The sequence below is a fragment of the Nicotiana sylvestris genome, chromosome 7, assembly GCF_000393655.2.
Source record: "Nicotiana sylvestris chromosome 7, ASM39365v2, whole genome shotgun sequence".
Classification (NCBI taxonomy): Eukaryota; Viridiplantae; Streptophyta; class Magnoliopsida; order Solanales; family Solanaceae; genus Nicotiana; species Nicotiana sylvestris.
Window position 1 is genome coordinate 164,653,574 of NC_091063.1, and position 26,381 is coordinate 164,679,954.

At 37.2% G+C, this 26,381-nt stretch overlaps 3 protein-coding genes across 6 annotated transcripts; 1 reads left to right on the forward strand and 2 right to left on the reverse strand.

Moving 5' to 3' along the window:
• Window positions 1-1,904: 1,904 nt before the first annotated feature.
• On the reverse strand, window positions 1,905-9,493 carry LOC104248599 (uncharacterized). Of its 3 annotated transcripts, none has more exons than XM_009804894.1 (11): window positions 9,408-9,493; window positions 8,805-8,911; window positions 8,604-8,709; window positions 6,710-6,831; window positions 5,386-5,805; window positions 5,074-5,315; window positions 4,780-4,992; window positions 4,590-4,682; window positions 4,411-4,509; window positions 3,403-3,732; window positions 1,905-2,189 (listed from the first exon to the last, which is right to left on the reverse strand). In XM_009804894.1, the coding sequence occupies exons 5-11, from the start codon at window positions 5,801-5,803 to the stop codon at window positions 2,097-2,099; spliced, it is 1,488 nt and encodes a 495-aa protein (XP_009803196.1). In that variant the 5' UTR covers window positions 5,804-5,805; window positions 6,710-6,831; window positions 8,604-8,709; window positions 8,805-8,911; window positions 9,408-9,493; the 3' UTR covers window positions 1,905-2,096. The 3 variants fall into 3 exon arrangements, with proteins under 3 accessions (XP_009803196.1, XP_009803200.1, XP_009803197.1); XM_009804898.2 differs by having other exon boundaries at window positions 8,805-8,894; window positions 9,408-9,490; XM_009804895.2 differs by lacking the exon at window positions 9,408-9,493 and adding an exon at window positions 9,196-9,396.
• Window positions 9,494-9,733: 240 nt separating this feature from the next.
• On the forward strand, window positions 9,734-16,919 carry LOC104221159 (ferredoxin C 2, chloroplastic). Its single transcript, XM_070150527.1, has 6 exons — window positions 9,734-10,051; window positions 10,134-10,197; window positions 13,565-13,653; window positions 14,622-14,690; window positions 16,423-16,467; window positions 16,597-16,919. Exons 1-6 carry the CDS (start codon window positions 9,812-9,814, stop codon window positions 16,639-16,641), a joined length of 552 nt encoding a protein of 183 aa, XP_070006628.1. The 5' UTR covers window positions 9,734-9,811; the 3' UTR covers window positions 16,642-16,919.
• Window positions 16,920-19,615: 2,696 nt separating this feature from the next.
• LOC104233995 (protein LOL1) lies at window positions 19,616-22,144 on the reverse strand. Of its 2 annotated transcripts, XM_070152759.1 has the most exons (5): window positions 22,084-22,144; window positions 21,617-21,730; window positions 21,425-21,538; window positions 21,227-21,336; window positions 19,616-19,915 (listed from the first exon to the last, which is right to left on the reverse strand). In XM_070152759.1, exons 1-5 carry the CDS (start codon window positions 22,142-22,144, stop codon window positions 19,877-19,879), a joined length of 438 nt encoding a protein of 145 aa, XP_070008860.1. In that variant the 3' UTR covers window positions 19,616-19,876. The 2 variants fall into 2 exon arrangements, with proteins under 2 accessions (XP_070008860.1, XP_070008861.1); XM_070152760.1 differs by lacking the exon at window positions 19,616-19,915 and having other exon boundaries at window positions 21,108-21,336.
• Window positions 22,145-26,381: the final 4,237 nt, after the last annotated feature.

Genomic DNA, 26,381 nt, shown 5'->3' on the forward strand with positions numbered 1-26,381 from the left:
GAAAAATTGCAAATGTCTCTATGATGCTCAGACTTGTCTTTCTCATCCAAACACACCCATGCTTGAATTGAATCACCACATTTGCCTTCCAAAAGGCCGAGTGATAATTTCAGAAATGCTTAGTTGAATAGTTTCATAGACTGAGAACCTAGTCCATATGCTACATATAAACGCATCAACCCGCAATGCTATCACTGAATTGGATATCAAGGATACCAAATCAAACCACTTTGTCTTGTCTCCTGGTGGGATAAACTGAGCAATAAATAGAATCCAAAATCCTAGAAACACTTTTAGAAATGGGAACAGTTGAAGTTCTTCCCCTCACGTTCATAATATGGCCTGGTAGAAAAGCCTGTAATTGGCCACGTTTGGCTTGTGCCACTGTTCAAAGTCTTCCATAGTGTTTTTATAATGAGTGATCAAAGTCTTCCTTATGACATCAATCACCATTGTTACTTCCGTCTTAGGCTGTATTCCTGGCGAGTTCCTGGCGAGTAGTAGCATTTTTATTAATATGTCTTTAAGTTCAGCTATGGACCCATCAAAACAAAAAACTTCTGGCTATGCTTCTCACTTCCATGCCTATAGCTAGCTCAACACTCACCACCTAAGAAACCCTCTCGTCACCAGACTGCACTGGATATCCAACAGTTAAAATAAGAAAATTTTATTGAAATTGGTATATGACATCAATGAGAAGCTCCAATGAACATAAAAAGCAGATGCAATGCAATAACCTTCATGGAACATCAAAATATATGCTATGCCTTTTGTGAATACCAAATACAAAACAAGGAAAAAGAGAAAACGAGCAATCTTCACCAGTAAAAATAGAAAATTAAGCAAGAGTAATTAATGAAAATAAGTTGTTGAGCCGAGCAAAGCTAAAACCAGAGAAGATGTTAGTGTTTGATTCAAACTTGTACAAATTTCTGAGAGGACATTCAAATTTCTTGTTGAATGCAAAAGAAGGAAAAATATGAGCTTTTCTAATAAAGAGAAAAGAAATCTATATGGCTCACATGATGATCCACTTCATTGATCTACCAAGTGCATTACCATACTGTTCATTCCTTCTCCCAAAATTTGGAAAAGCTAAAAAACAAATAATGGAATGAAGAAAAAGAAGCTGGAAAATACCAGTAAAGTAATACAGTTTATAATGCACTCAACTTCTCCTTCACCATTTTACACCTACATCCATCAGTTCTGCAAATCTAAATTTCTGAGGTAAAATATTAAATCCGTTTGTAATGGCACAACCCCATTAACATGAATTACTGTAATATTATCAATTGTTTGCTTCATCAAATAACAACTTTCTTGCAATTGCAACATCATATGTATCGTTTGTGTTACTGCTTTATTCTCTCTCCCCTCTTCATTTTACTTCTACCGAATTTATATATTACCTCTCATTGAATTAAAAGTTATTAAATAAAGTGCCAAAGGACTAATAAGTACCGGAAAAAGAATAAGACAGAATCTAACAAGCCAGAAAAAATAAACTTGATCTCAACTTCCTTAGTATCCTAACATTGCATACACTACAAAAAAAACTGGGGTAATTGCGGCAGTCATAGTTACTTATAGTGGCGGTTAAGAACCGCCGTTATTATCATTAATGGCGTCCAAGATAATCGCCGTAATCGTTACCGCCAAAACGTGTAATACGGCGGTTCAAGGCGAACCGCCGCAATATGCATATGTAAATACGGCTGTTTAATTTGCTGTAATTGTTGTCCCTTTCAAATTTTGGCCATTTTTAACTGCCATAATTGTAATATTTTTAATAATTTTTCAATTCCAATCCTTTATCCTTTCTACCGCACAAAATCCATCATAATATGTTATCAAGCACCCATCATAATAATTAACATAAATTATAGTAGAGACTTAGATAAGCAAAATATTGATCATATTAAAATATACCCAAAATCCACATCATCCAAGATTCAAGTTTAAGGTGTAGAGAGTTAAGAGAGCAACTCAATAGTTACATCATCCAAGATTCAAGTTTAAGGTGCAGACAGTTAAGAGAGTTACTCAATAGGTACAACACAAAAAAACATAGTTCATCCTAACAATGATTACTAATTGTTGCTTGCTCCATTTTCATAGTTACTTCCGTCAAAGGATCTTCTAGGCCCAGTTGGTGACGGAACGCCATCTCCTAGATTGGGTGCCTGCATAGCATAACATTAAGTAATTCAAATTGTATTGTACAATACCATGCATAATGAGCAAATAAAGTAAGCGAAGACTTGGAAGAGTCGATCCAATATCTATGGAAAGACTTCCTTTAAGTTGGTTAACTGGAGCAGCAAAATGATAAAGAGATGATAAGTTAAAGAGTGAAATGGGAATAGCACCAGAAATCATATTAACACCAAGAGAAATATAGCTCAAGTTAGTCAATCGAGCCTAAAGAATATGGTATACTTCCTTCTAATCTATTCTCTGGTGCTGCTAAGGCAATTAGAGATGAAAGATTACCTAACGAATATGGCAACTCTCCTGTTAAATTATTTGATCTAAGAAATAGAGGGTTCTTCTATCCAGACCATCACCATAATCTTCTAGGACATGTAGGAACTCTTTTTGTTATGGAGCAAAAATCATGTTAGTAAAACATATTTCATCTAACTGCATGACATCAAATGTTCAGGTGTGGATCCTCTTCAATGAAGGCAGGGTTTTGGAACTAATAAATGCACATCTAAGGGAGTCAAGCAACCTGTCTCAAATGCAAAGATCATTCCATGTAGGTCTATTGTGTGTGCAGCAATGTCCAGACGATAGGCCTAGCATGTCATAAATCTAAAGTTCACCTATTGATAAAGTAGTCTTGCTGAAGACACCTGAATCGGATGTACCAGATAATAAATTGCGATCACATGCCATCTCACATCACACAAGAATATGAATATAGGCATTTAAGGAAGCACGTAAGAACTGGGCAAACATGACAAACAAGACAATTACATGACTTGATAATACATTTCATTAGACACCCAACAACACCTTTCCTCCATCCTGTCAATGTTCATAAAGCCTTCCAGATTAAGAATTCAATTTCTTCAACACTATTTTCATTCGGAAAAGATCATCATTCGTGAACTAATTGATTCAGTTCAGTAAGATCTCCTAACAAATTCTAACACCTAAGGTCCTAAGCTGGTGCATTGTATAAAAAATTAAAAACAAGTTCCAGTATTGGCTTACAGACCACATAAAACAAAATCCATGTGTAAAAGAAAATATTGGGATCACGGTGAACCTAAATTGTAGGGTCAAAATTAACTCTAATTCACTACTTAGCATATTATTAGAAATGAAAAACCAGAGTGTGGAATGTGGAGAACTGTACGTAAAAGACTAGGAAATTAGTTAAATTACCTGTGAAGGAGTCGGAAATAAGTGAGCAAACTCCTCGGGGATATTTCCTATTTTCATTTGAAATAAGCTGGTTAGCGCATTTAATTGTGATCGCATATTTGCCATCTCTTGCACCCATTGTGGAGGTGGAGCACTAGTGCTAGCTGCGCCCATATAAGAACAACCATCTTGTCTTGATGTTTGCTTGAATACTACAGTTGGAACTGCACCCATGCCTAAGCCTCGAACACGGCCAGGGTGCTCGGGACCGAAGACTACACCAAGCGCGTCATTCGGTGAAATTTCTGCCAGAGTTTCTGGTTTTTGTCTTCGAATTTCTTCAATTCTTTCCTACACGAGAGACAAAATATAACTACAAAAGCTAAGGATCGAGTCAATGGGTAGATTCTGAAGTGCACAACTTTTTAAAAGAAGCAGGACAAACTAAAGCTGCTGGAATTTCCGTTTTGCAGACAATGTATCAGCAAATGGACAGGAATTGCAGATATTTTGGGCAGACGATCAGCGAACTGCTTAATCTGCAGCTTCTATCACATTCAACAACTCTCACTGTTGAATTTAACAGCAGAAACTGGACTACCCTTCACATTGCAGGATGTATGTCGCAATACACTACTGAAATTCCAGTTTAGGTTAAATTCCCTAAGCTTCAGTTAACCCCACAGTTAAACCAGACAATGCAATACTCAAAAATGTGCAGAATTCTCTCAACTGATCAGAAAAACTAGAGCCAAACTGCGCAGAAATTTCAGCTTAGTTTACTCCTCAACTTCTCCAGAAATTGTGGCAAACTTCAACAGATCAAGCTTCAGAATATCAAACTCTTAGCGCACAGAGAACTGGTGTACAATACAGAAATTGACTGTCAAACCATTGCCCCAAACTCAGAAATCTAATGCCAAAATTGTTACAGATTCACCAATGTGTCCAACTCAGCCGATAATATTCAACTTAGCAGAACTAACACGATCAGAATATGGAATGCAGAAAATAGTGATAGACACTTACCCCAATCTCCCTAGCTTGATCATTCACATAACTCCCATCTTTCCTCTTATGAGTCTCAGTCCACACTTTGCCGCGATCAACTTCTTTTCCCTGTTTCTTCTGAAAGTTTTAAAAAGTAAAATTAAACTAAATAACACTTGTCACATTAAAGCGACAGTAAGTATGTCATATTAAACAACCATCAAAGCCCTTCTTCTAGCCAAACTCATAGCACCACTAGTATGGGGAAGTGTTTGTTGTCCTCGAATCCGTTGATTTCTCAAGCAAAGCGCCTACGAGTCAAAAAGGGAAAAAAAGAAGTCACATCAGTGGCAGAGAAGAAGCAGCAGCAGAGACAAGTAGTGAAACAAGAAGAAGAACAACAACAACCTTTGTTTCCTCTTTAAAACGATAGTTAACAAACAATGCCCATTGGTCCATGGGAATGCCTTCTGGAACATTCTTGATGGTATCCTCTTTACTCAACAATGGATCCTCAGCCTCATGATATAGTTTAAGCCTGAATTCCTTCCACTTTTTGTTAAGTGAATTGTTAATCCAACCTTTTACCTTTTGCGGATCACTCGTAAAGGAAAACCGAGACTTCACAAAAATAATATATGTTAGTTTACTACTGACAGAGCTATAACATACAAACTAAGCAAAAGAATTAAAAGGCATTACCATTACGAAATCATTAAAAGCACGGTTCACAAAAGGTTTAGGCATGGATGCCCAACTCTCGAAGCCAATAGGAAAGTATCGAGGATTTGTAGCAAGCTGCCCCAAAAATCCTGCAAGAAGGCCGGCTGATTTTCCAATAGGTTGAGCAAACTCATCACATTCTACAATTATACGCGATCCATTCTCCAAGTTATGGACATCCTGAACCTTCAACCTAATAGATTTTATCACTTGACGTTCATCTGCAACAAAATAAAGAACATATAAAAATATTAATCGAGGAAAACAAAATCATTTATAATTCATATGTACCTATAACATCGACAACCCAATCACGAGGCTCCGAGTCATCTGTAACTCGTCTACGTGTAGTTGGTTGTGAAGAGACTCCATCAGATGATGAAGATGGAATGCCATTCTGTGACGAGACTCTATTAGTTGATGAAGCTGGAATGCCATTCTGTGACGAGACTCTGTTAGTTGATGAAGTTGGAATGCGATTCTGTGAGGAGACTCTATTAATTGATGAAGCTAGAATGCCATTTTGTGACGAGACTCTATTAGTTGATGAAGATGGAATGATGGGTTGTGTATGACGTAAAGAGTCTCGATCAGAAGATGAATATGAAGCTTGAGCCTGAGACTGAGCATGTGATGACTGCTCTGGAGCAAGTGAAGAGCTCCCTTTGATTGATTTGAAGGAATTTTTCACCCGATTTTGCTTCGGCATCTCTACATATATACATGGTTGAACAAAGTGATTAGTTAGGACCCCAACAGCTCTACATATATACATGCATCTGGAAAATGTTTTGGACAACTAGTTATTCTGTTATTATCACAGAATTCAAATACCGACCGGAATAATCGAAAACCTTTGTTGTTTCCCAAGAAAGGAACTAAGTGGGAATAACAAACACAAAAACATGCTTTCCACGATTGGACAACTCGACCAATTGAATTTGTTCCACGCACAAAACATTAATCCCAAACTTCTGAATTAAAATTTCTGCTCTAAACACCATTAACAAACAAAAAGCCACACAAGAACATGGGACACCAATCAAACCTCAATCAACAAACAAAGAACCTTATGCATCTGCTAAACCTCTACATTCAATTCCAGTTCTATTATCACCACAAAACAAAAGGCCACACATGCATGCATATGATGTAATGGTATTCTTGCATTTCATGCCAAGAACTTGAGTTGTACCTCTTCTACTTCTCCTGATGAAGAACAAGAATATGTATTAATCAAAGGTAAGGAAGAAGTAGAAGAGAATAAAGAAGAAGTTGCCCAAGTAGAAGAAACTGCAGCATGTTTATTATCAGATACAGATGCTGTAGCATGTCTCCTCTCTATTATCGGACACGGACACTTAATTACACGCCCATCAATAGACCCATACTCAAAAGCAAAATCCAGAAATTTTCTAAGCCCATCTGCGTATTCAAGTGTATTTCGTGGTTTGCTAATCCAAGATTTATCAATTGGCATGGCTAGAAAAGAAGATATAAGATAATATCACATTATCAAACTGAAAAAGCTAGTTCATAGCCACTATATGAAAATCAAAGAATAATAATCACTTAATCAAACATTTAAGCTTGTTTTTTGGTTTACTAATCTTACCTTGGAGGTGAGCTCATCTAAAGCTGGGTAAGCAGCGGTCTCTAGTTCTCGTGTCTGAGTGTCAAGATAACTGCATACACCTTCTAGTGCTACTTCTAAAGCTCGAAATTCAAATGGAAACTCTGCATGATATCCACAAGATGACATTAGTCAATTAGGATCTGAAGATAAACAATCCAAAAGAACACGTAGTAATCAACGACATAGAGAATAAAGGAGCACAAAAAACAAGAAAAAGCAAAAGAAAAGTTGGTTAATAAAAGCAACAAAAGAGCTGGAGTTTAACTCCCATACATTGATAGTAAAAGTGTGGGATTAGTAACCTTAAAAAATTAGACATGTATCTTCTATAATAGGGTTAAAATACATTACGAGAGTAAATTTTTTAACACTCGGTATCTATAAGTTAATTAAATCCAAAGAATTGTCCATTTCAGGTACATACCAGTAGGTTCAACAGTTTGCATTTCATTTCGTGTCCCATTAACAGCTGTTAAACACACAAAGAAGTACTTTGATCCAGAGAAGCAACACACTCTCTTAAATGTTTAAACCAGTGAAATCGACGGCTGAATCAAAAAAATTGACTGCCAAACGGTGAAATTGATGGCTTAAGCAGTGAATCGACAGCTAAAATCAGTGATTTAAACTGATCTTCGTCCAATACACACACATGCACGCCTAAAATCAATGAAATTAATGGCTAAATCAGCAAAATCGAAACCTAAATCAGTGAAATTCATGGCTAAAATCAATGATTCAAACTGATATCCATCCAATACACACACATGCACGCCTTAAATCAGTGAAATCAACGGCAATTTGAAAGGAATTACACGAACGACTTGAAACCGGATTATCAGAAAAGGGCTATCGTCTCAAACACATTACCTTAAACAACTTGAAATTTGATCTCCTTACATAAAAGCTATGGCAAAACGTCTGTTTATTTAGACCTTAAACGATTTGGGGGAATGAAATTGATACATATTTATCTAGGGCTTAGAGAGAAAGAGAGAGGTGTAGAGAGAAGGTCTGTGGTTTAAAGAGAAAGAGAGACGTCTGTTTTGATGGCATAATGTTTTTAATAAAGTTCTTAATATTAAACATTAGTGGCGGTTTGGAACCGCGTAATTGTAAAAAAAACGCCATTTTAACATACGCACTAATGGCGTCTGGAACACCGTCGTATTATGATTTATATTGCGGCGGTTTTGGCAAACCGCCGTTATTTAACCGCCGCAATAATTCCGGTTTTTTGTAGTGATAACAGATGAATAGATCTAAAGCTAGGATAATACCCACTCTACGACCCTGAAGCCCGAGCTAATCTCAAATTTGACTTAAAAGATAACGGAAGAACACCTTCAGATCAATTTTGTGGATGCATGTGCTCCAAAGTTTTTCAATTTGTGCTAAATCTATCAAAATTTAAATTTAACCACACACTTCACAAATATTAAGGTTTAAAGTACTCCAAAAGTAAATCATATATTAAGATCAACATTTTGCTTCAAGTGAGACCAGAAAAGTAAAAATCATTTATTATTTTGTTCATATTAAAATAATTATTTTTTCAGCAAAAAAACTTATTACACCATTTGAGATACTTATTTAGAACCACATAACATCGTAGCTTTGCATCTCTGGGAACTATATTGTTTTTGTGTTAATTTCACTAACACAAATCCATGTCAACCCAAGCTCATTACCAGAAAAGAAGTAATACAATAAAGTAAAATCACAAGTCCGCAAATCTAAAGTCCAAAATTTTGATTTATGTTTTCTCTTTGAAAGTTATTTGTTATGTTTAATTACATAACCAAAATAGCAACTTCTATATAAAGACATGGCTCATTAATTTGTAAAAGCTCTTTAGCATCAAGGAACTTACCACCGGACAGGTTTGCACCCCTCTTCTGCAACAAACTGAGTTCATGGAAGACAGATATGCTCATACTGGTTATTTTTCTGGAGAAGGAATAGACAAGAACTTGACCCTAGGTAAAAAAAACACATTTAACTTTTAGCAAGTAAAAGATGCAAAAATATAACGATTAAAGCACATTTTCAGTGTCTCGCTAGGAGATAATACCTTTGGCCTCAGAATATCCAAACTGGATTTTGGCATGTCTTCATGATATGCTTCCTTTTACTGAGGCATATGTCGAACATGACTATCAAACTGGAAGGATGCACAAACTGAGACCACAAAATATTTGTAATCCATAAATTCATAATTTCTCAGTAATCTCAAGACCAACTTAAAAGGCCGTAAATCAGAATATGCATGTACAAAATGGGGTATCCAAAAGGGGAAAAATATTAAAAAAACTGTAAGAAAGAAAATACATGAAAATGGAGGAAAAGAACTCAAATTAACACCCAACACTAACTAACATTTATATATTGCATCGGAACAGAGAAAATAGTAGCGCAACAAAGAAAATACTGAATTGAGAAGGGGGAAAAGAGTTGAGTCTTACATGCAATAATTACGTACAAAGTTGAGTCAGTTTTAACATTATGTCTATGGCGGACGGCAAAGAGTGTTTGAAGACTCTTCTAAAATTGTATACAATTATGCTTATCATGGACGGTTGAAGCAGAAATTAGAAGCACGAAAAGCAACCCAAAGATAAGGAAAAATACATAGAAAGAGCTAAACAACAGTCTAATAGAAGATCGGCAGCACTACCTAGGAGCAAAGCGATGGTCTTTCTTTCTCTGAAAGAGGGAGAAGAGAACGATGAAGGAGCAGTAAGATGCGTACACTTGAAAGTCCTAAAACAATTATTTACCAAAAAAGGCTCAAATTTAGCTGAATTTTCTGGAAGAATAAAAGGGCATCTAATGTAATAAATTGATAAAGTAAGGGCAAAAATGCGTCAATAATAATAATAATAATAGTAATGAAGTGGCTAGTTTATGTACGACAAAGATGACGTAATTCCAGAAGCTTTAGTTTACCGTTTTGCCCTTGGTCGGCAGTATTTGCTAAAAGGCTCAAATAGTGAAACACTGGAAGATCATTAGTTAATTATCCCGACCTTTATCCAGTTGCCCCCTGAAACACAAACAACAGAACCTCTTCTTCGGTCAATGGATCTTCTTCAACCTCCTTGTAGCGCTTGCACTTCCCCTCTTCTCCGGCGACTATCTTCTCTCAATTCCGTCAACATCTCTTTGAATTCCGTCAAATGCCGCCGCAAAACTACTCCGAAATTTCAAACTCCCGTCGCCGGCCAAAATGGTAGCAGCTATTCTCCCTCAGTTCCCACACATAAAGTCACCGTTCTCGACCGCCAACGTGGCGTGGTTCACGAATTCCTCGTTCCCGAGGTACTAATTCCAAATACTTTTTCCTGCTAAATTCGTGCGTTATATTTAAAATTGTTACTTGAAGAGTTGAATTGGAATGCAGGACCAATATATATTGCATACAGCAGAGGCTCAGAACATTGCGCTCCCATTCGCTTGCAGGCATGGTATTGGTTCATATCCAATAATTTACAATAGCATCCCCCCCCCCCCCATTTATATGTTAGTCTATTTCTTCTTGCATATTTAAGCTGCTATTTTATGATACTGGTTGAACTACTAACAGACTATGAGTATTGGAATGGTTTGAGTTAACGGAAGGTTTACTGGTTTTTAAAAATTGGGGCTGGGCATTTGGCAGTTAAGTTTTGGCTTGTTATAGTCATCTTACCTTTTGGTAGGAAAGCTTTTGTGGGATTATAGATCTCCACCAACTTTTACACAAAGATTTGACTTGTCAGGATCTTTCCATGCTTAAACCTATTAATGAAGCTGTTATCTCTCTCTGCTAACTTTAAAAGGAGCGGGTTTGATTTTCACTAAGGAGTACCATGCACTTTGTTTGTGGATTGTTTTTGATGGATTATTATGAGCAGCGGAAACAATCCCAGTATCAAAATCACATGTAATCTAGATAACTAGTATAAACGGGATTTCACGGGTTACCTCTTGAAGCGTGAACACGACTCTTCAGTCACGCGAGCCTTCAATTTCACATCGTCTCGTTGAAATCTCCACCACCCGCACGATGACGATCTCCGAACGTTCCACGGTCTTCTACTGTGTTACCCAAATAATTTCCGAAAATAGTAATTTCGTGTGGACGAAATTTTCTAGGAAAATATGGCTGAAATTCGTCCATTATTTCTCTCTTCTCTAGGTGGAAAACCTTTTGTATTTATAGTATAAGTTTTAAGAGTTAAAACTCTTTTCCAAAACCTGTTAGGTTTTCCTTTACACCAGAAAAATGATTCCTTTATTTCCAGTTATTTAGGCACGGCAGGGACCACAGAATTTAATTAACAAGGCTTCCAATTATGGAATTAATTTATAATTTTCGAAATTAATATCCACCATAATTAATTACGAATTATTCCACTAAAAATCCGTAATTGCACTCCTTGTTCAATTTCGAAATTCATCCATTAAATCTTACTTAACTCCCCATGTTAAGATTCAGATACTAAACAATTAAATTAAATTAATGACGATTTAATTTATTGATTATTTTCTTTAGACTTTCGCTTAACCTATTTCATGTGTCGGATACAAAATCCATTGGTCGGGTTTACACATGAAAACTTATAAGCTTTCATAAAGGTGTATCATCAATCTCTAAACCGAGACATGGATTTCATCAACTAACTATTACTTCGCCAATGTACACTATTATTGTTCAATTTAGAATCTCGCCTTTTAATAAATCAAAACAATAATAATATATACAGCTAATAATAATTATTTCAAGATTAAAAGTATAAGTACATTTAATGGCTAGAGGGTTTATTTTATTCATCAGTATAAAATATTTATCTCTACTTGGTCCGTTCAATACATACAAAATGTACTAGCACAAGAAGGTGGAATTAAACCATTTCCTAATCAAGATAAATTATATTTAATCTTGTGCTACAATCATTCCTTGTGGTTTGTCCAATTCCATCATTAGATTGTGAACTTAAACTTTATACTTATAAGAACCGATGATTTAATCTTCCATGTATAAGCTAAACTCTATACACTAAATCATCTACTATATAAGCAAAGGACACAAACTAATATATGATCTATTTAAAACTTTATTAAAACTGAATAAACAATTATTTCATAATAAATATTATATCAAAACCAAACACATACTTAATAGTATATATCCCAACAATCTCCCACTTAGACTTTTAATCATGACAATTATTAGAATATACTATATCCAAATGCATGGTTAATAGTATATACCCCAACAATCTCCCACTTAGACTCATAACCATGCTTCTACAACTTTCTCAGGCATTCTTTTTCATGACTATTAAAAGTCTTCACCAAATAAGGTTTTGTTAAAGAATCTTGCCAAGTTATTTTCTGATGCAATCTTTGTCCAGTAGTGCTTTGTCGTAACTATCTAGTTTGGTATTAAACTCTTCAGGGATCCTGTTACCGAAACTATCCCAATAGTATACACCGAACTATGATTTTCTTTAGCATTCTCCCACTGAAATATTAGTGACTTCTTACTATAGTGTTCACTGTTCAAACATCATTCCCACTCGATAAAGGCAAATTATGTCTATTAACGTTCTCCCACTATTTAAATGTAATGGAACGTCAATTCCGACGTGTATTTATAGCACAACTTTTAAGGGTTAAAACCCTTTTCCAAAACGTGTTAGGTTTTCCTTTACACCAGAAAAATAATTCCTTTATTTTCTGTTATTTAGGCGCAGCACGGACCACAGAATTTAATTAACAAGGCTTCCAATTATGGAATTAATTTATAATTTTCGAAATTAATATCCACCATAATTAATTACGAATTATTCCACTAAAAATATGTTATTGCTCTCCTTATTCAATTTTGAAATTCATCCATTAAATCTTATTTAACTCCCAATGTTAAGATTCAGATACTAATCAATTAAATTAAATTACTGACGATTTAATTTATTGATTATTTCTTTTAGTCTTTCGCTTAACTTATTTTATGTGTAGGATACAAAATCCACCGACCGGGTTTACACATGAAAACATATAAGCTTTCATAAAGGTGTATCATCAATCTCAAACCGAGACATGGATTCCATCAACTAACTATTATTTCGCCAATATACATTATTATTTTCCAATTTACCAGGCATATTGACCCATGAAAGAATCTCACCTTTTAATAAATCAAAACAATAATAATATATACAGCTAATAATAATTATATCAAGATTAAGAGTATAAATATATTTATTGGCTAGAGAGTTTATTTTATTAAGTCAGTATAAAATATTTATCTCTACTTGGTCCGTTCAATACATACAAAATGTACTAGCACAAGAAGTTGGAATTAAACTATTTCCATAATCAAGATAAATTATATTTAGTGCTACAGTCATTCCTGATGGTTTGTCCAGTTCCATCATTAGATTGTGAACTCAAACTTTATACTTATAAGAACCAATGATTTAATCTTCCGTGTATAAACTATACTCTGTACACTAAATCATCTACTGTATAAGCAAAGGACAGAGACTAATATATGATCTATTTAAAACTTTATTTAAACTGAATAAACAGTTATTTCATAATAAATACTATATCTAAACCAAAATTCATGTTTAATAGTATATATCCCAACAGTTTTAACCTTAAGGTTCTCTTTCGTTTGTTTCTCACAAAATGCACATTTCTCTTTGATCTAGGGTCAAATGCATTGGGGTTTGGTTGTGTAACTTTGACCTTTAACCGTTAGCCTCTTTTTCATCAGATTTTCTCCATATGATGGTCTTGTTATATCACATTTTTCTAATTTAATAATCCAATATGTTGAAGGATGTTGTACGAGCTGTGCTGTTCGTGTAAAATCAGGGCAACTTAGACAACCGGAGGCACTGGGGATTTCTGCAGAGTTGAAGTCTAAGGTACTTTAAATCACGTTGAGCTTCTGTGGATGCAGTTCTTATTCGCTTTTATTGTTTGACTGTCGATTCTTGGTAGTTTTGATTGTTTCTCCTTTGTTAAACCTTAAATGTAATTTTTCTCTCTTTTTTATGCTAATATATTTGATGTAACTGATCAAAAAAGAAATGATATTTATGCGATGTGACAAGGAATTTTTTGGTCTCGAGACTGATAAAGCATGCAAACCTTGTCTGCATGTTATTTGTCCATGAAACAATGACGAGCTTTTATTCCAAAAGGTTTTGGAATGTTTTGAAATTCCTCGTGACATCATACATGTGATGCAATTCATTTTCCTTATTTAAAAAATCATATATGTGATGTAACTAGGAATTTCTTGGTCTCAAGAGTCAAGACGGATGAAGCATGTGAACTTCATCTGCACGTTATTTGTCCACAAAACAATGGAGAGATGTTGTTCCTCAAGGTTTTGGAAGATGGAATTCATAAACTTCCAGCTCAAGCTAGTAACTCCACTGTTTTCATGTGATACTCAATGACAAGATGACTGACGAAATGTTTCATCAGTTCGTTAATAATTCCTCTTTGCAACTATTTGGCCATGACTTGGAGATGTACCTTCCATGCTCAACTCCCTATCTTCTCAAAAAAAAAAAAAAAATCTGGTCTTATCATTAATTCTTCTTTCATTAGACTTATAAGAGATTTGATGGTAGCCATTAGTCTGTCAAATCCTATGAGCCAAAATACAGGCTCGGATCACAATGATTGAGACCTATTAGTTAAGGTTAACAGATGAGGTACAGGGTCTTCGGCTCTTCGCAGAGGTCCGCGTTGCTAATACCTGAAAGAAGTCCTGGCTTTTTACCTGCATCTTGAATTAGACATAAGCGAAGTGACGGTCTTCATTTTACCTGTCTTCTTCTACCTTTTTACCAGGATTAATCGAATATGCTTTGATTTGTAGGGTTATGCACTTCTTTGTGTGGGATTTCCGTCATCTGACCTTGAAGTTGAAACACAGGATGAAGATGAGGTAATTAACCACTTGGAATTGCAAAAGTTTGGCTTTGGGTGGCAATAAAGAGCAAATCTATTTGACCAACCATTACCATCTAAATAATCATTTGACGTCCACCTTTTATAGGTTCAGTTTGGCCTATGAAGCATGGGTACAAAATATATGGCTGCATACTAGATTCATACCTTTGTTAGGAATCAACAGTTGATGACCCTCTCTGGATACTTACTGACGATGTCCCAATTTTCTTCTTATGTTTTTCTGTATTTTCAACTTCATGCCCTTAAGCAATTGAAACTTAAGTTGCTCGGCCATGGGTGCGGGTATCCGACACGGGTGCGGATCTAGAGGTCGGATCTAGAGGTCGGATCCTTCGAGATGTAAATTCTAAAATTCGGGGATACCTAGTTTTGGTTTTGATATCGAATCAATTGTATCTCGTCTCGAATTTTTCCGTTTGTCATGGTCAACAACAACAACAACAAACGCAGCGTCATGGTTAAAGTACCCAAAATTGTTTAACCACATCCCGTAGATCCCATACCCACACCCATACTAGTGTCGTGTCACACGAGTGCGGCATCTAAACTGCCGTGTCGGAGCAACTTAGATTGAAACCAAAGGGCACACCAAGTTTTTCATCTTAGGCGCATGCCTAATGCCAAAGTTTTCCTTTGAGTCATCAGCAATAATACTTGCCATATCCATGCAGCTGACACACTACCTCAAAGAGTTATGTGCAATACACATTCTTTACTCCTCTAAACTTCTTCCTTTCTCACTTTCTATAAAAGACAGTTACCCTCCCTTTTGTAGAAGCAGGATGCATGTGGTTCCTTTGATAAGAAGATTTTTCAATAAAGAAAACAAAATATAGAGAAATTGTTGCTCTATGAGATTAGCAACAATGAATTAATGAGTGCTTAAATAACAATAATGAATTACCTGGACCCTTTAGCCCAACCTACTTTTAGCCTATTAACGGTGGGGCTTTTTATTATGAGAACTAACAATGAGGTGTTTTGGTTTTAACTCATGCCATTCCCACTCAGCCCGTGCATTTGTCACATCAAGCCTGACCAAAAATCTATAGCCTCAATTTATGCAAAAAATGCAGCAGATGCAAAGCTAGTTAAGAGCGCCAAATGACTGCGATTAACTGCTCAGATTATAGTGTATTCATTTTCTAAATGAATGGCTAGAAAGAAAAAATTGATCTCTTAGAGGACTAGACAAGAAGCAGAAACAAGTTTGTGACTCTGTTCGAACAGGGCTAAGCAAAAAAGGCAGCAACATGTTTGTTCTTTGGCCTTCCAGTTTCTTCTATAGTGTGTTGCTCTGGCATACGTTCTTTGCGAGATGTGATGTTCAGATGAGCCTGCAACAAACTTTTCATATTTCAATATATGTATTAACCTTTCTGACTGCTTTATTTTCCGCGAGACACTGAAGTTACGAGTATTGTATTCCCAGTAACCAGATGGAATTCATGTTTCTCCTCTTTGAACATTTTAGAGATTTTAGCTTATTACCTGTAGTATTTTCATGGAAACTTTACCTCGATAGAAAATTATATCAGTAGAGCATGAAGCTTTGCTGATAATTTTGTAGTTGAAATGGTGGGGTTTACAGTAAAGGTACTGACAGCTATTTTCAGAACTCCCCTCTGAAGTTTTAGCCAAATGATCAATTGTGTAGTTTTGATCTATTATGCTACCACGGACCTGACATCATGTGGTATATTCAGGTATATTGGCTTCAATTTGGGAGATATTTTGCTCGAGGACCTATTGTAAGTTCTACGTTTCTGTAATTTCCTATTAATGTAAGAAAGTAGTCGAGAGGGGATACTGATGATGTAAGAAAGGACAAGTAATACAAGTTGCTCTAAGTTCCTAAGGTTTACTTTTCCCTGTTGCAGGAGAGAGATGATTATGCATTGGAATTAGCAATGGGAGATGAATAACCTGTCAAGAGTTTAGAGAATGTGGAGTCAAAAACAAATGTGTAATTTTCTTGCCTCTCGTTGTATATCTGGGGTAATATGCTCTCCATTGCCTTTTCCTCAGTGGATTGGCTGTTCTCTTGTACCATTAGTATAATGAATCAAAATTAATGTTCTCTTCCTTGTCAGATAGGAGCCTGCTTAATGACATCTTGTTATGCCCTTAATGTATTTGAAGTTTTGAAGATGACATCTGTATGAGGTGCACTTTCTTCGGAATGAATTAGAGTACTTTCTAATTATTGAGCCATTGTTGAACACCTAACTCTGGTCAACTAATGGAGGAAAACTTTTAAAATTATGAGATTGTCTTACTCCAGAGGTCCCATGTTGTTCTTCCCTTTGGTGGTTTGACCGGCAAAACAAACTTCTTGAATCAGACTTATTACCACTCATGTGAATGGAACATAGATTATGCAAATATAATAATTAAAAAAAAGGTTATTTCTGATGCAGAGCAAAGGGCTTATCTTTTCTTCCGAATACTGTGTTGCCTAATAACATTTGATCTGAAGCATTAAATGAAATTAGCCTATACTATCACCAGAAAATTAAGCTTAACCAGGGTATTGGATACCACATTTGGTGAAGTCCAAAAACAGATTTGATAGTGGAGTCCTCCTTTATGAAATTTAAGTGAACATGTAGTGACACAGTTATTCTCCTTAAAAAGTAATGAAAATGGTTGTCGCACCACTGCATGCATTCAAGGCTGAAATATTTTAGGTTGTTCAGCTAACATCCTTACTGTTGCAAGATGTAAAATTATAACCCAAACTTGCAGGCCATCCTGAAAAGGAAAGGCCCATTGTGGGGTTTCGAACCGAGTGCCACTGGCCCTCGAGGATTTCTCAATCATTAAGAAAAACACTTACACCATCTTGATATATTAGATGAAGAAATTATTGCAGTATCTCATTCCACTGTATATAATCTTTTTTTCGATTTGGTAGATTGAGATAGTAAACTATCTTAAGATATTTATTCTTTCTTCTTAAAACTCTTGCAATTGTCAAGGGAGAAAACTTAGGAAGGCACCCGTATCTACTAAACGCATATCCTTTTGTCCAAAAGGAATAAGAATGGTAAACAGGAAAGAGATGGGATATGACGTAAATGCATATAATAAATTCTCATAGATGGTCTACATAATTAGTGAAGGAATATCCAACTTCTTTTTGTATACATTTTCTGCCTATCACTACCTTCTTGGTATGGACTTTTTTATTTTTTATTTTTTTTCACTCACATTTTATTTAATAAAGTTTATCTTATAAGAAAAAGAAGTATGTAACCTGAACCTGCATATGCCCTATATTGCATCGACAAGTTGAGCCATTAGTCATCATTAGATAAGATGGTGACAACTTCGCGAAGTACATAATAAACTAAACAACTGGAACATCTGTCATGATGAAGTGCTGACTCTAGTCTTTGCTCATTCAGAAAAGGGCTGAGTACATAGCCTATACAGGGATTATCTCTTAGGGGCAAACGGAAGAACCCTCTACAGACCATTTCAGTTCCATGCTATGTGAAGATATCATTTTCATTTTGATGAAAAGGTATATTTTGTTTAGTTTGATTCTCTTTTAAAATCAAAGGTGTAGCTTTCAGAGCTCAAAATGCCCAGATCACCCATGTGAAAGGATCATATTATGGACAAATTAAGGTTTTCCTGTTGTCTTATCATGTGCTGGAAAATCAAGCACAACATTTTCATCTAAATGGTCCTGAAGTTCCCATTGATGTGGAAATCACGTATTAGTAGATATTTTAAATTTATATCTTCATTTGGACAAAGACTGGGTGTTGATATACATCCATAGGCTACACACTATGTTAGCTAGTTTCTTGAATGGCACGATTAATTTTTTAGCAGGGCTGGTCATGTCCTTATATTGTCGGTGGTTATAGTTATTAAGAAAAGAAAATAGATATGGACTCCCATAATGTTCCTCATGAAGAGGTTTCTTACTGCATTCTGATTCCAAAAGGTATGATTTAAACTTAAGTCATAAAATCTTTGCAGACTGCTAAAAGTAGCACTAGTTAGGATGTTGAGTTCCTATTTGGTTTGTCTAGCGGTGTGACTAGTTCAAATTTCTAACAGCTTAACTTTGTGGCTCCCTCAATTAACTGATGTGTGGAAGGAAATGAATGTGACTCGATGTTGGTGTCAGTTGCATGTGGTCACAATAGCTGGGTGCAACATTTACTTCGGAATCTCGGCAATGGTTTTTCTGGTAATATCAGGGAAGATTTCATTATTAGTGAATGTTATCCGAAATTAGGGGAAAACAATTGCATCATAGGCTAACAATAAAGACAAGAAAGTAATAAAGCTTGTGGTTACTGATATGACAGGGGAGACAACTCATACAAGCAACTAAATGATGTGGTTGAAGTGGGTAATTTCTGAAAACATGTGTATATTGAAGTGACTTCTTAAATTATTTTCTCATTAATTTTGTGCTTAGTTCATGGGATGATGAAACTTGAGATATACCTCCTCTCTGTTTCTGTGGGTTCTAGCAAAGGAACCAGTGGCAGAGGGAAACCAGGCTGGATTGCCTATCTAATTGAAAGTACTGAACCCCCTTTAGCCCTCAGCAACTCTTTTTGTAGTACGGTGGAGGCATTGATCTTCTTCTGTTAAACTAAGATGTCTGATGTTGACATTCAGGTCTTGCAATTCAATAGTCATATCTTAAACACTCATTTTTAATTTCTTGATCAAAACTGACCAATGAAATGTTGATATCTTCCCTTTGTTTCTTTTTTATGGTAGATATGAATCTAGTCCAGAAAGTTCATTTGACAGTCATAAGATGACTTTCATCTGGATGCTTTTTTTGCATCAATTTGAAATTATTTCAATTGAGACATTTTGAAATTGTATTTAAGGCCTCCCAAAATCAAAATGATATGATGGTAGGTGAAAAGGAGGCTTTACTTTCCAGGATTTTTTAACTAGACTTACAAACGCAATACCATTATATACAAACCTTTTGTAGGCCCAACCTGCAAAACTGCTTATTCATATTACAGATACGCGAGGGAAATATAGCTCTATAGTAGCTCTATACTTGTAGTGAGTAGAAATTTCCTCTGGTGGATGGTAGTTGCAATTGTGTTGAGACATAACACAACTTCAGTCATAGAAGTTTGTAGTACTGGCTCAGCTGCTTTAAAATTAGCTGTTAAGCTTTTGCTCAGTTGTGCTCGTTAAAACCTGTATTATCCAGCGAACACTTCGTCAAGTAAAATTTAAAAACTTAAGGAATGCTTTAAAGGCCGTAGAACTTTTTTGTATATTCATACATTGATTGTAACTGTAATAATTACTGATTGTACATCTACAAGAACACTACAGTTCGATAGAAGAAATTTGTGGAAGTAAATTATTACTGGTTTCATTGCTACTTGTACTGATAGGTTTATTAAATTCCATCACACTGAAATTTTGGATAGAGTGGAATAATATTGTAGAGCCACATGAACACAGAGGATTCATATATCTAGTCCTAACGAATCTGGGAGTGGACGTAATGGACGTAATACCATGGAGTAGTTAATCTTTTATAGTTGAACAGACATGACCTGTCGTAAGGGTAAGAAACAGTACATATATGCACATTGCTACCATCACCACTATTGCTGCCAAGACTATTACTAGTACTATTTCCGTAATTGTTTTAAGGGAGAAGAAGAGAATAGGAAACACTTCCTTCCAAGGATCAGGTTATACTTGACAATGTAGGATTAATGGAAATCAACAGAAAAAAAAATGCTTGAGAAAAGAAATATTGCCTAGATTTAAACTTCAGGAACTTGTTGCAGGCATTTCAGATTTTTTTAATTACATTTCTAGACCTTTATAAGATGTGCCAAATTAGAGATATTTATTGCAAACTACTAAACTGCTTCAGAATTGCCAGTTAAAAATGTGGTCCACAAAAGTTGGAGTAACATGTATATACATGTTTGTAGTGGCTCCATTGAAGCTTAGTCATAAGTTATTCTGAATATTCGAGAAAAGGGAGCAAAGAAAATGAAAATGTGGTGCCTCTTTTCTTGGAAGGCCTAAAGGTGCTCAGGCTCATTATTTAGTTTTTGTGTTAAACTTCGGTATTTGATTCTTCCATAAAGAAAATACAGGGTATGCTTCTTCTTTTTTTAAAATAAATTGTTTGGTCGTCAAGTCCTGCTCTTGTGAAACAAGCTTAACAGGTTACATTTAATTCCTTTGGTTGTTTTTGTAAGCTTAAAATCTATATGCAGGTCCTAGTTGGTGTTCTATTTTGAAAAGGTTAGTTATATAAGGTGCTTGATTAGAAATTCCCCCTCCTTTTATGTTACATTTCAGTATCTTCTGTCCCATGTTTCCAAGATGAACAAATGAGGTTGTTCCTGTTGTAGAAGGATTAAATCCTGGTAATTAGGCTTTGAATTGCAGAATTTTGGTAGTGTCAGAATACTAGTTCATCATTGGCTGCAGCATAAAAGCTTAAGGACTTAATGCTAAAGAGAATTTTATACTTACCCCTACCGCTGTCATAAAATTGCACACTGCACATTTCACTGATCGTGCCCCATATTGGTACATCAACAGCATGCGGCAGTTGCCACAATTCACATGTGCTACCTGATTTGCTGTGACAATACCATTTTATTCTTACTTGTACTAGCAAGGATATGTAATATATGGAATATATTTCAAAAAGCTGGAGAATCACTTTACCTTCCATAGCTAAATTGACTGTGTGACAACAAGAACACTGCACGCTTGTTGCTCCACGAATGTACATTAGTAATGTGTGGCAGCCTCCGCAAACCAACTGAGCCATCTCAGTGCCTGTTTAAGGTTCATAACATGTAAATGGACTTTAGGAGCTTAAAGATTTAAATGAATGTTCAATCAATGAACATGTACCAGGAGGTGGTACTGCTGTGACTGCATTGCAAACTGCACAGCAGACAGATGTTGCTCCAACTGGATAGAGTAAAAGATTTCTACATCCAGAGCACACGAGCTGGCTCTGTGTACCTGTCAGTCACCATATTATACAGTCAAACAGGTCTCGCATTATTATAAAGTGGTCACTTTTCCTGAACTGTGAGACTGATTCATCAGAAAGTTGAAGCTGAATTCAGAATTATTAAGCAATTAACAAGTTACTAGTCAAGAAAGTATTGGTGCCCATGACGTTAATTGATTTTGGTCTATTTAATAAATACACTTCATCTAGAAATGCTAAATTAAACTTTGATTTGGATTCTAGAGTTGGAGATTTAGATAAGAACTCTTGATCTTCCAACTACAACCATCAATATTATCCTTCTTATTTGTCTTATTATTATTATTAGCAAGCAAAAATAGGTGAATGGAAAATGTTGTACCGTTAGCAGGCGGTGTAAATGGCGTTGGTGGTGTAGGATATGGGGCAAGAGGAACTGGCATTATGAAGCTAACAGAGGTAGTCAAGTCCAATCCCAAGATCTCAAACGCTTACTGCTTCAACAACTTTGAAAAGAGCAGCTGCTTCCATCTAAATTTGCTGTATCCTGAAAAATTACGGAAAACTATACATGATTGAGCTAGCAACTAAAGGACCTGAAATTTCTGGGCTGATAAATGAATCTGAAAACTACAGAAATACGATTAGGAAAAAGGGAAATGGATGGTTGATAACTTTGCATATCAACTCATTAGCAGTCTATATGCTACTTAAATTTCATACATGATTTTTTACTGGTTCATCCACTGAGCATTTGAAACATAGAGGAGCTCAGTTAAGCGTATGGAGAAGAGGTTCTGTCCCCTATGGGAGGCTCATCCCAGCAGAGGAGTCAGCCTTCGGCTTCAGCACCAGTTACTTCCCCACCCGCTCAGTCAGCTCGGGGTGGAGGTTAGTTAGCTAGAGGTCTCCCTAGAGGGGAGGTCGATCAGGTGGTGTTCAGGCCCATTTCTATGCCCTCCCAGCCAGACCAAATGCTATTGCTTCAGATGCTGTGATTACAGGTATTGTCTCAGTCTGCCACAGAGATGTCTCTGTATTATTTGATTTTGGTTCCACATTTTCATATGTGTCGTCATATTTTGCCCATATTTGGATACGCCTCGCGAGTCTCTTATTTCATCTGTTCATGTATCTACTCCGGTGGGCGATACTATTGTTGTGGATCGTGTATATTAGTCATATGTAGTGACTATTGGGAGTTTAGAGACCCGAGTGGATCTCTTGTTGCTTAGTATGGTTGACTTTGATGTGATATTGGGCATGGATTGGTTATCCCTGTGTCGTGTTATTTTGGACTGTCATGCTAAGATAGTGACGTTGGCTATGCCGGGGTGCCACGGATTGAGTAGCGAGGCTCGACAGATTATGTACCTAGTAGAGTGATTTCATTTTGGAAGGCCCACCGGATGGTTGGGAAGGGTTGTCTTTCTTATCTGGCCTTCGTAAGGGATGTTAGTGCAGAGACTCCTATCATTGATTCAGTTTCGGTAGTGAGGGACTTTTCGGATGTGTTTCCTGCAGACCTGCTGAGCATGCCACCGAACAGGGATATTGATTTTGGTATTGATTTGGTGCTGGGCACTCAGCCCATTTCTATTCCACTGTATCGTATGGACCGGCGGAGTTGAAAGAGTTGAAGGAGCAGCCTCAGGAATTCCTTGATAAGGGGTTTATTCGGCCTAATGTGTTGTCGTGGGGTGCGCCTGTCCTATTTGTGAAAAAGAAGGATGGCACTACGAGGATATGCATTGATTACAAGCAGTTGAACAAGGTCACAATAAAGAACAAGTATCATTTGCCTCGTATCGATGATTTATTTGACCAGCTTCAGGGAGCGAGAGTATTCTCTAAGATTGATCTCCGTTCAGGGTATCACCAGTTGAAGATCAGGGGCTCGAACATTCTTAAGACAGCCTTCAGGACCCGATATGGTCATTATGAGTTCCTTGTGATGTCTTTTGGGTTGACCAATGCCCCAGCAGCGTTCATGCATTTGATGAACAACGTGTTTCGGCCTTATCTCGACTCGTTCGTTATTGTATCCATTGATGATATTCTGGTATACTCGCGTAGTCAGGAGGAACACGCGGAGCATTTGAGAGTTGTGTTGCAGAGGTTGAGGGAGGAGAAGTTGTATGCGAAGTTCTCCAAGTGTGAGTTTTGGCTCAGTTCAGTGGCTTTCTTGGGACACGTGGTGTCCAGTGAGGGTATTCAGGTTGATCCGAAGAAGATAGAGGCGGTTCAGAGTTGGCTCAGACCGTCCTCAGCCACAGAGATTCGCAGCTTTCTTGGTTTGGCGGGTTATTACCTTCGGTTCGTTCAGGGATTTTAATCTATAGCATCACCCTTGACCAGATTGACTCAAAAGGGTGCTCCATTCAGGTGGTTGGATGAGTGTGAGGCGAGCTTTCAGAAGCTCAAGACTGCCTTGACACAACTCCCGTGTTAGTTTTGTCATCAGCTTCAGGTTCATATACAGTGTATTGTAATGCTTCGAGAGTTGGTATTGGGTGTGTGTTAATGTAGGAGGGTAGAGTGATTGCTTATGTTTCTCGTCAGTTGAAGCCCCGTGAGAAGAACTACCCCGTTCATGATCTAGAGTTGACTGTCATTGTTCACGCATTGAAGATTTGGAGGCATTATCTCTATGGTGTGTCTTGTGAGGTGTTTACTGATTATCGTAGCCTCCAGCACTTGTTCAAGTAGAAGGATCTCAATTTGAGGCAGCGGAGATAGTTTGAGCTGCTAAAGGACTATGATATTACCATCTTGTACCATCCGGGGAAGGCCAATGTAGTGGTTGACGCTTTGAGTGGGAAGGCGGTAAGTATGGACAGTCTTGCATTTATTCCTGTTAGGGAGAGACCTCTTGCAGTTGATGTTTAGGCCTTGGCCAATCGGTTTGTGAGGTTGGATATTTCGAAACCTAGTCGGGTCTTAGCTTGTATGGTTTCTCGGTCTTCTTTGTTTGATCGCATAAGAGAGCGCCAGTATGATGATCCTCATTTGCTTGTCCTTAAGGACAGAGTTCAGCAAGATGATGCCAAGGATGTGACTATTGGTGATGATGGAGTATTGAGGATGCAGGGTCGGATATGTGTGCCCAATGTAAATGGGCTTCGGGAGTTGATCGTGGAAGAGGCCCATAGCTCATAGTATTCCATCCATCCGGGTGCTGCGAACATGTATCAGGATTTGAGACAGCATTATTGGTGGAGAAGAATGAAGAAGGATATTGTGGGATTTGTAGTTCGGTGTCTCAATTGTCAGCATGTAAAATATGAGCATCAGAGACCGGGTGGCTTGCTTCAATAGATAGATATTCCAGAGTGGAAGTGAGAGCGGATCACCATGGATTTCGTAGTTAGGCTCCCACAAACTTTGAGAAAGTTCGATGCTATTTGGGTGATTGTGGATCGGCTGACCAAGTCCGCACACTTCATTCCTATGTGTTCTACCTATTCTTCAGAGCGGTTAGCTGAGATTTATATCCGAGAGATTGTTCGCCTGCATGGTGTCCCAGTTTCCATCATTTCAAGTAGAGGTACTCAGTTCACATTGCAATTTTGGAGGGTCGTGCAGCGAGAGTTGGGTACTCAAGTTGAGTTGAGCATAGCTTTTCACCCTTAGACGGACGGGCAGTCCGAGTGCACTATTCAGATATTGGAGGACATGTTGCACGCTTGTGTCATCGATTTTGGATGGTCATGGGATCAGTTTCTATCGCTTGCGGAGTTTGCTTATAACAACAGTTATCAATCGAGTATTCAGATGGCTTCATATGAGGCTTTATATGGGAGACGGTGTAGATCTCCAGTTGGTTGGTTTGAGCCAGGTGAGGCTAGGCTTTTGGGTACAGACTTAGTGCAGGATGATTTGGACAAGGTGAAGGTGATTCAGGAGCGGCTTCGTACAGCACAATCCAGACAAAAGAGTTATGCTGGCAGGAAGGCCCGTGATGTGTCTTACATGGTTGGGGAGAAGGTTTTACTGAAGGTTTCACCCATGAAGGGTGTTATGAGATTTGGGAAGATGGGTAAATTGAGTCCTCGGTTCATTGGGCCTTTTGAGGTGCTTCGGAGGATTGAGGAGGTGGCTTATGAGCTTGTTTTGCCACCCATCTTGTCGAGTGTGCATCCACTATTTCATGTTTCTATGCTCTAGAAGTATATTAGCAATCCGTCTCATGTTTTCGATTTCAACACGGTTCAGTTGGACGGTGATTTGACTTATGATGTGGAGCCAATGGCTATTTGGAGCGTGAGGTTCGAAAGTTGAGATCAAAGAATATAGCTTCAGTAAAAGTGTAGTGGAGAGGTCGGCCCGTAGAGGAGACTACCTAGGAGACCGAGCGGGAGATGCAGAGAAGATATCCTCACCTATTTAAGGCTTCAAGTATGTTTCTTGACCCGTTCGAGAACGAACGTTTGTTTAAGAGGCGGAGGATGTAACGACCTGGCCGGTCGTTTTATGAGTTACCGCTCCGTTTCCCCCATTTCTACTTCTTTATGTCTTGTTCAGTTGTATTATGTGGTATCGGGGTGGTTGGTTTGGGTTCAGAGTGGTTTTGTAGAGGAATGAGACACTTAGTCTCTTTTGAATAAGCTTAAGTTGGAAAAATCAACCAGAAGTTGACTTATGGGTAGAAGGCCTCAGATGTGAATTTTGATGGTTCAG

What these genes read in the sequence shown, in the direction of transcription:
- LOC104248599 (XM_009804894.1), bottom strand. Translation starts at nt 5,803, where the DNA reads ATGCCGAAGCAAAATCGGGTGAAAAATTCCTTCAAATCAATCAAAGGG. An exon ending in CTTTTAATGATTTCGTAATG is followed by an intron (nt 4,993 to 5,073) that starts GTAATGCCTTTT and finishes ATTTTTGTGAAG; the next exon opens with TCTCGGTTTTCCTTTACGAG. An exon ending in ATCAAGCTAGGGAGATTGGG is followed by an intron (nt 3,733 to 4,410) that starts GTAAGTGTCTAT and finishes TCTCTCGTGTAG; the next exon opens with GAAAGAATTGAAGAAATTCG.
- LOC104221159 (XM_070150527.1), top strand. Translation starts at nt 9,812, where the DNA reads ATGGATCTTCTTCAACCTCCTTGTAGCGCTTGCACTTCCCCTCTTCTC. An exon ending in ACGAATTCCTCGTTCCCGAG is followed by an intron (nt 10,052 to 10,133) that starts GTACTAATTCCA and finishes ATTGGAATGCAG; the next exon opens with GACCAATATATATTGCATAC. An exon ending in CTGCAGAGTTGAAGTCTAAG is followed by an intron (nt 13,654 to 14,621) that starts GTACTTTAAATC and finishes TTTGATTTGTAG; the next exon opens with GGTTATGCACTTCTTTGTGT.
- LOC104233995 (XM_070152759.1), bottom strand. Translation starts at nt 22,144, where the DNA reads ATGCCAGTTCCTCTTGCCCCATATCCTACACCACCAACGCCATTTACA. An exon ending in ATTTACACCGCCTGCTAACG is followed by an intron (nt 21,731 to 22,083) that starts GTACAACATTTT and finishes GGTGACTGACAG; the next exon opens with GTACACAGAGCCAGCTCGTG. An exon ending in ATTTTATGACAGCGGTAGGG is followed by an intron (nt 19,916 to 21,226) that starts GTAAGTATAAAA and finishes TGGATAATACAG; the next exon opens with GTTTTAACGAGCACAACTGA.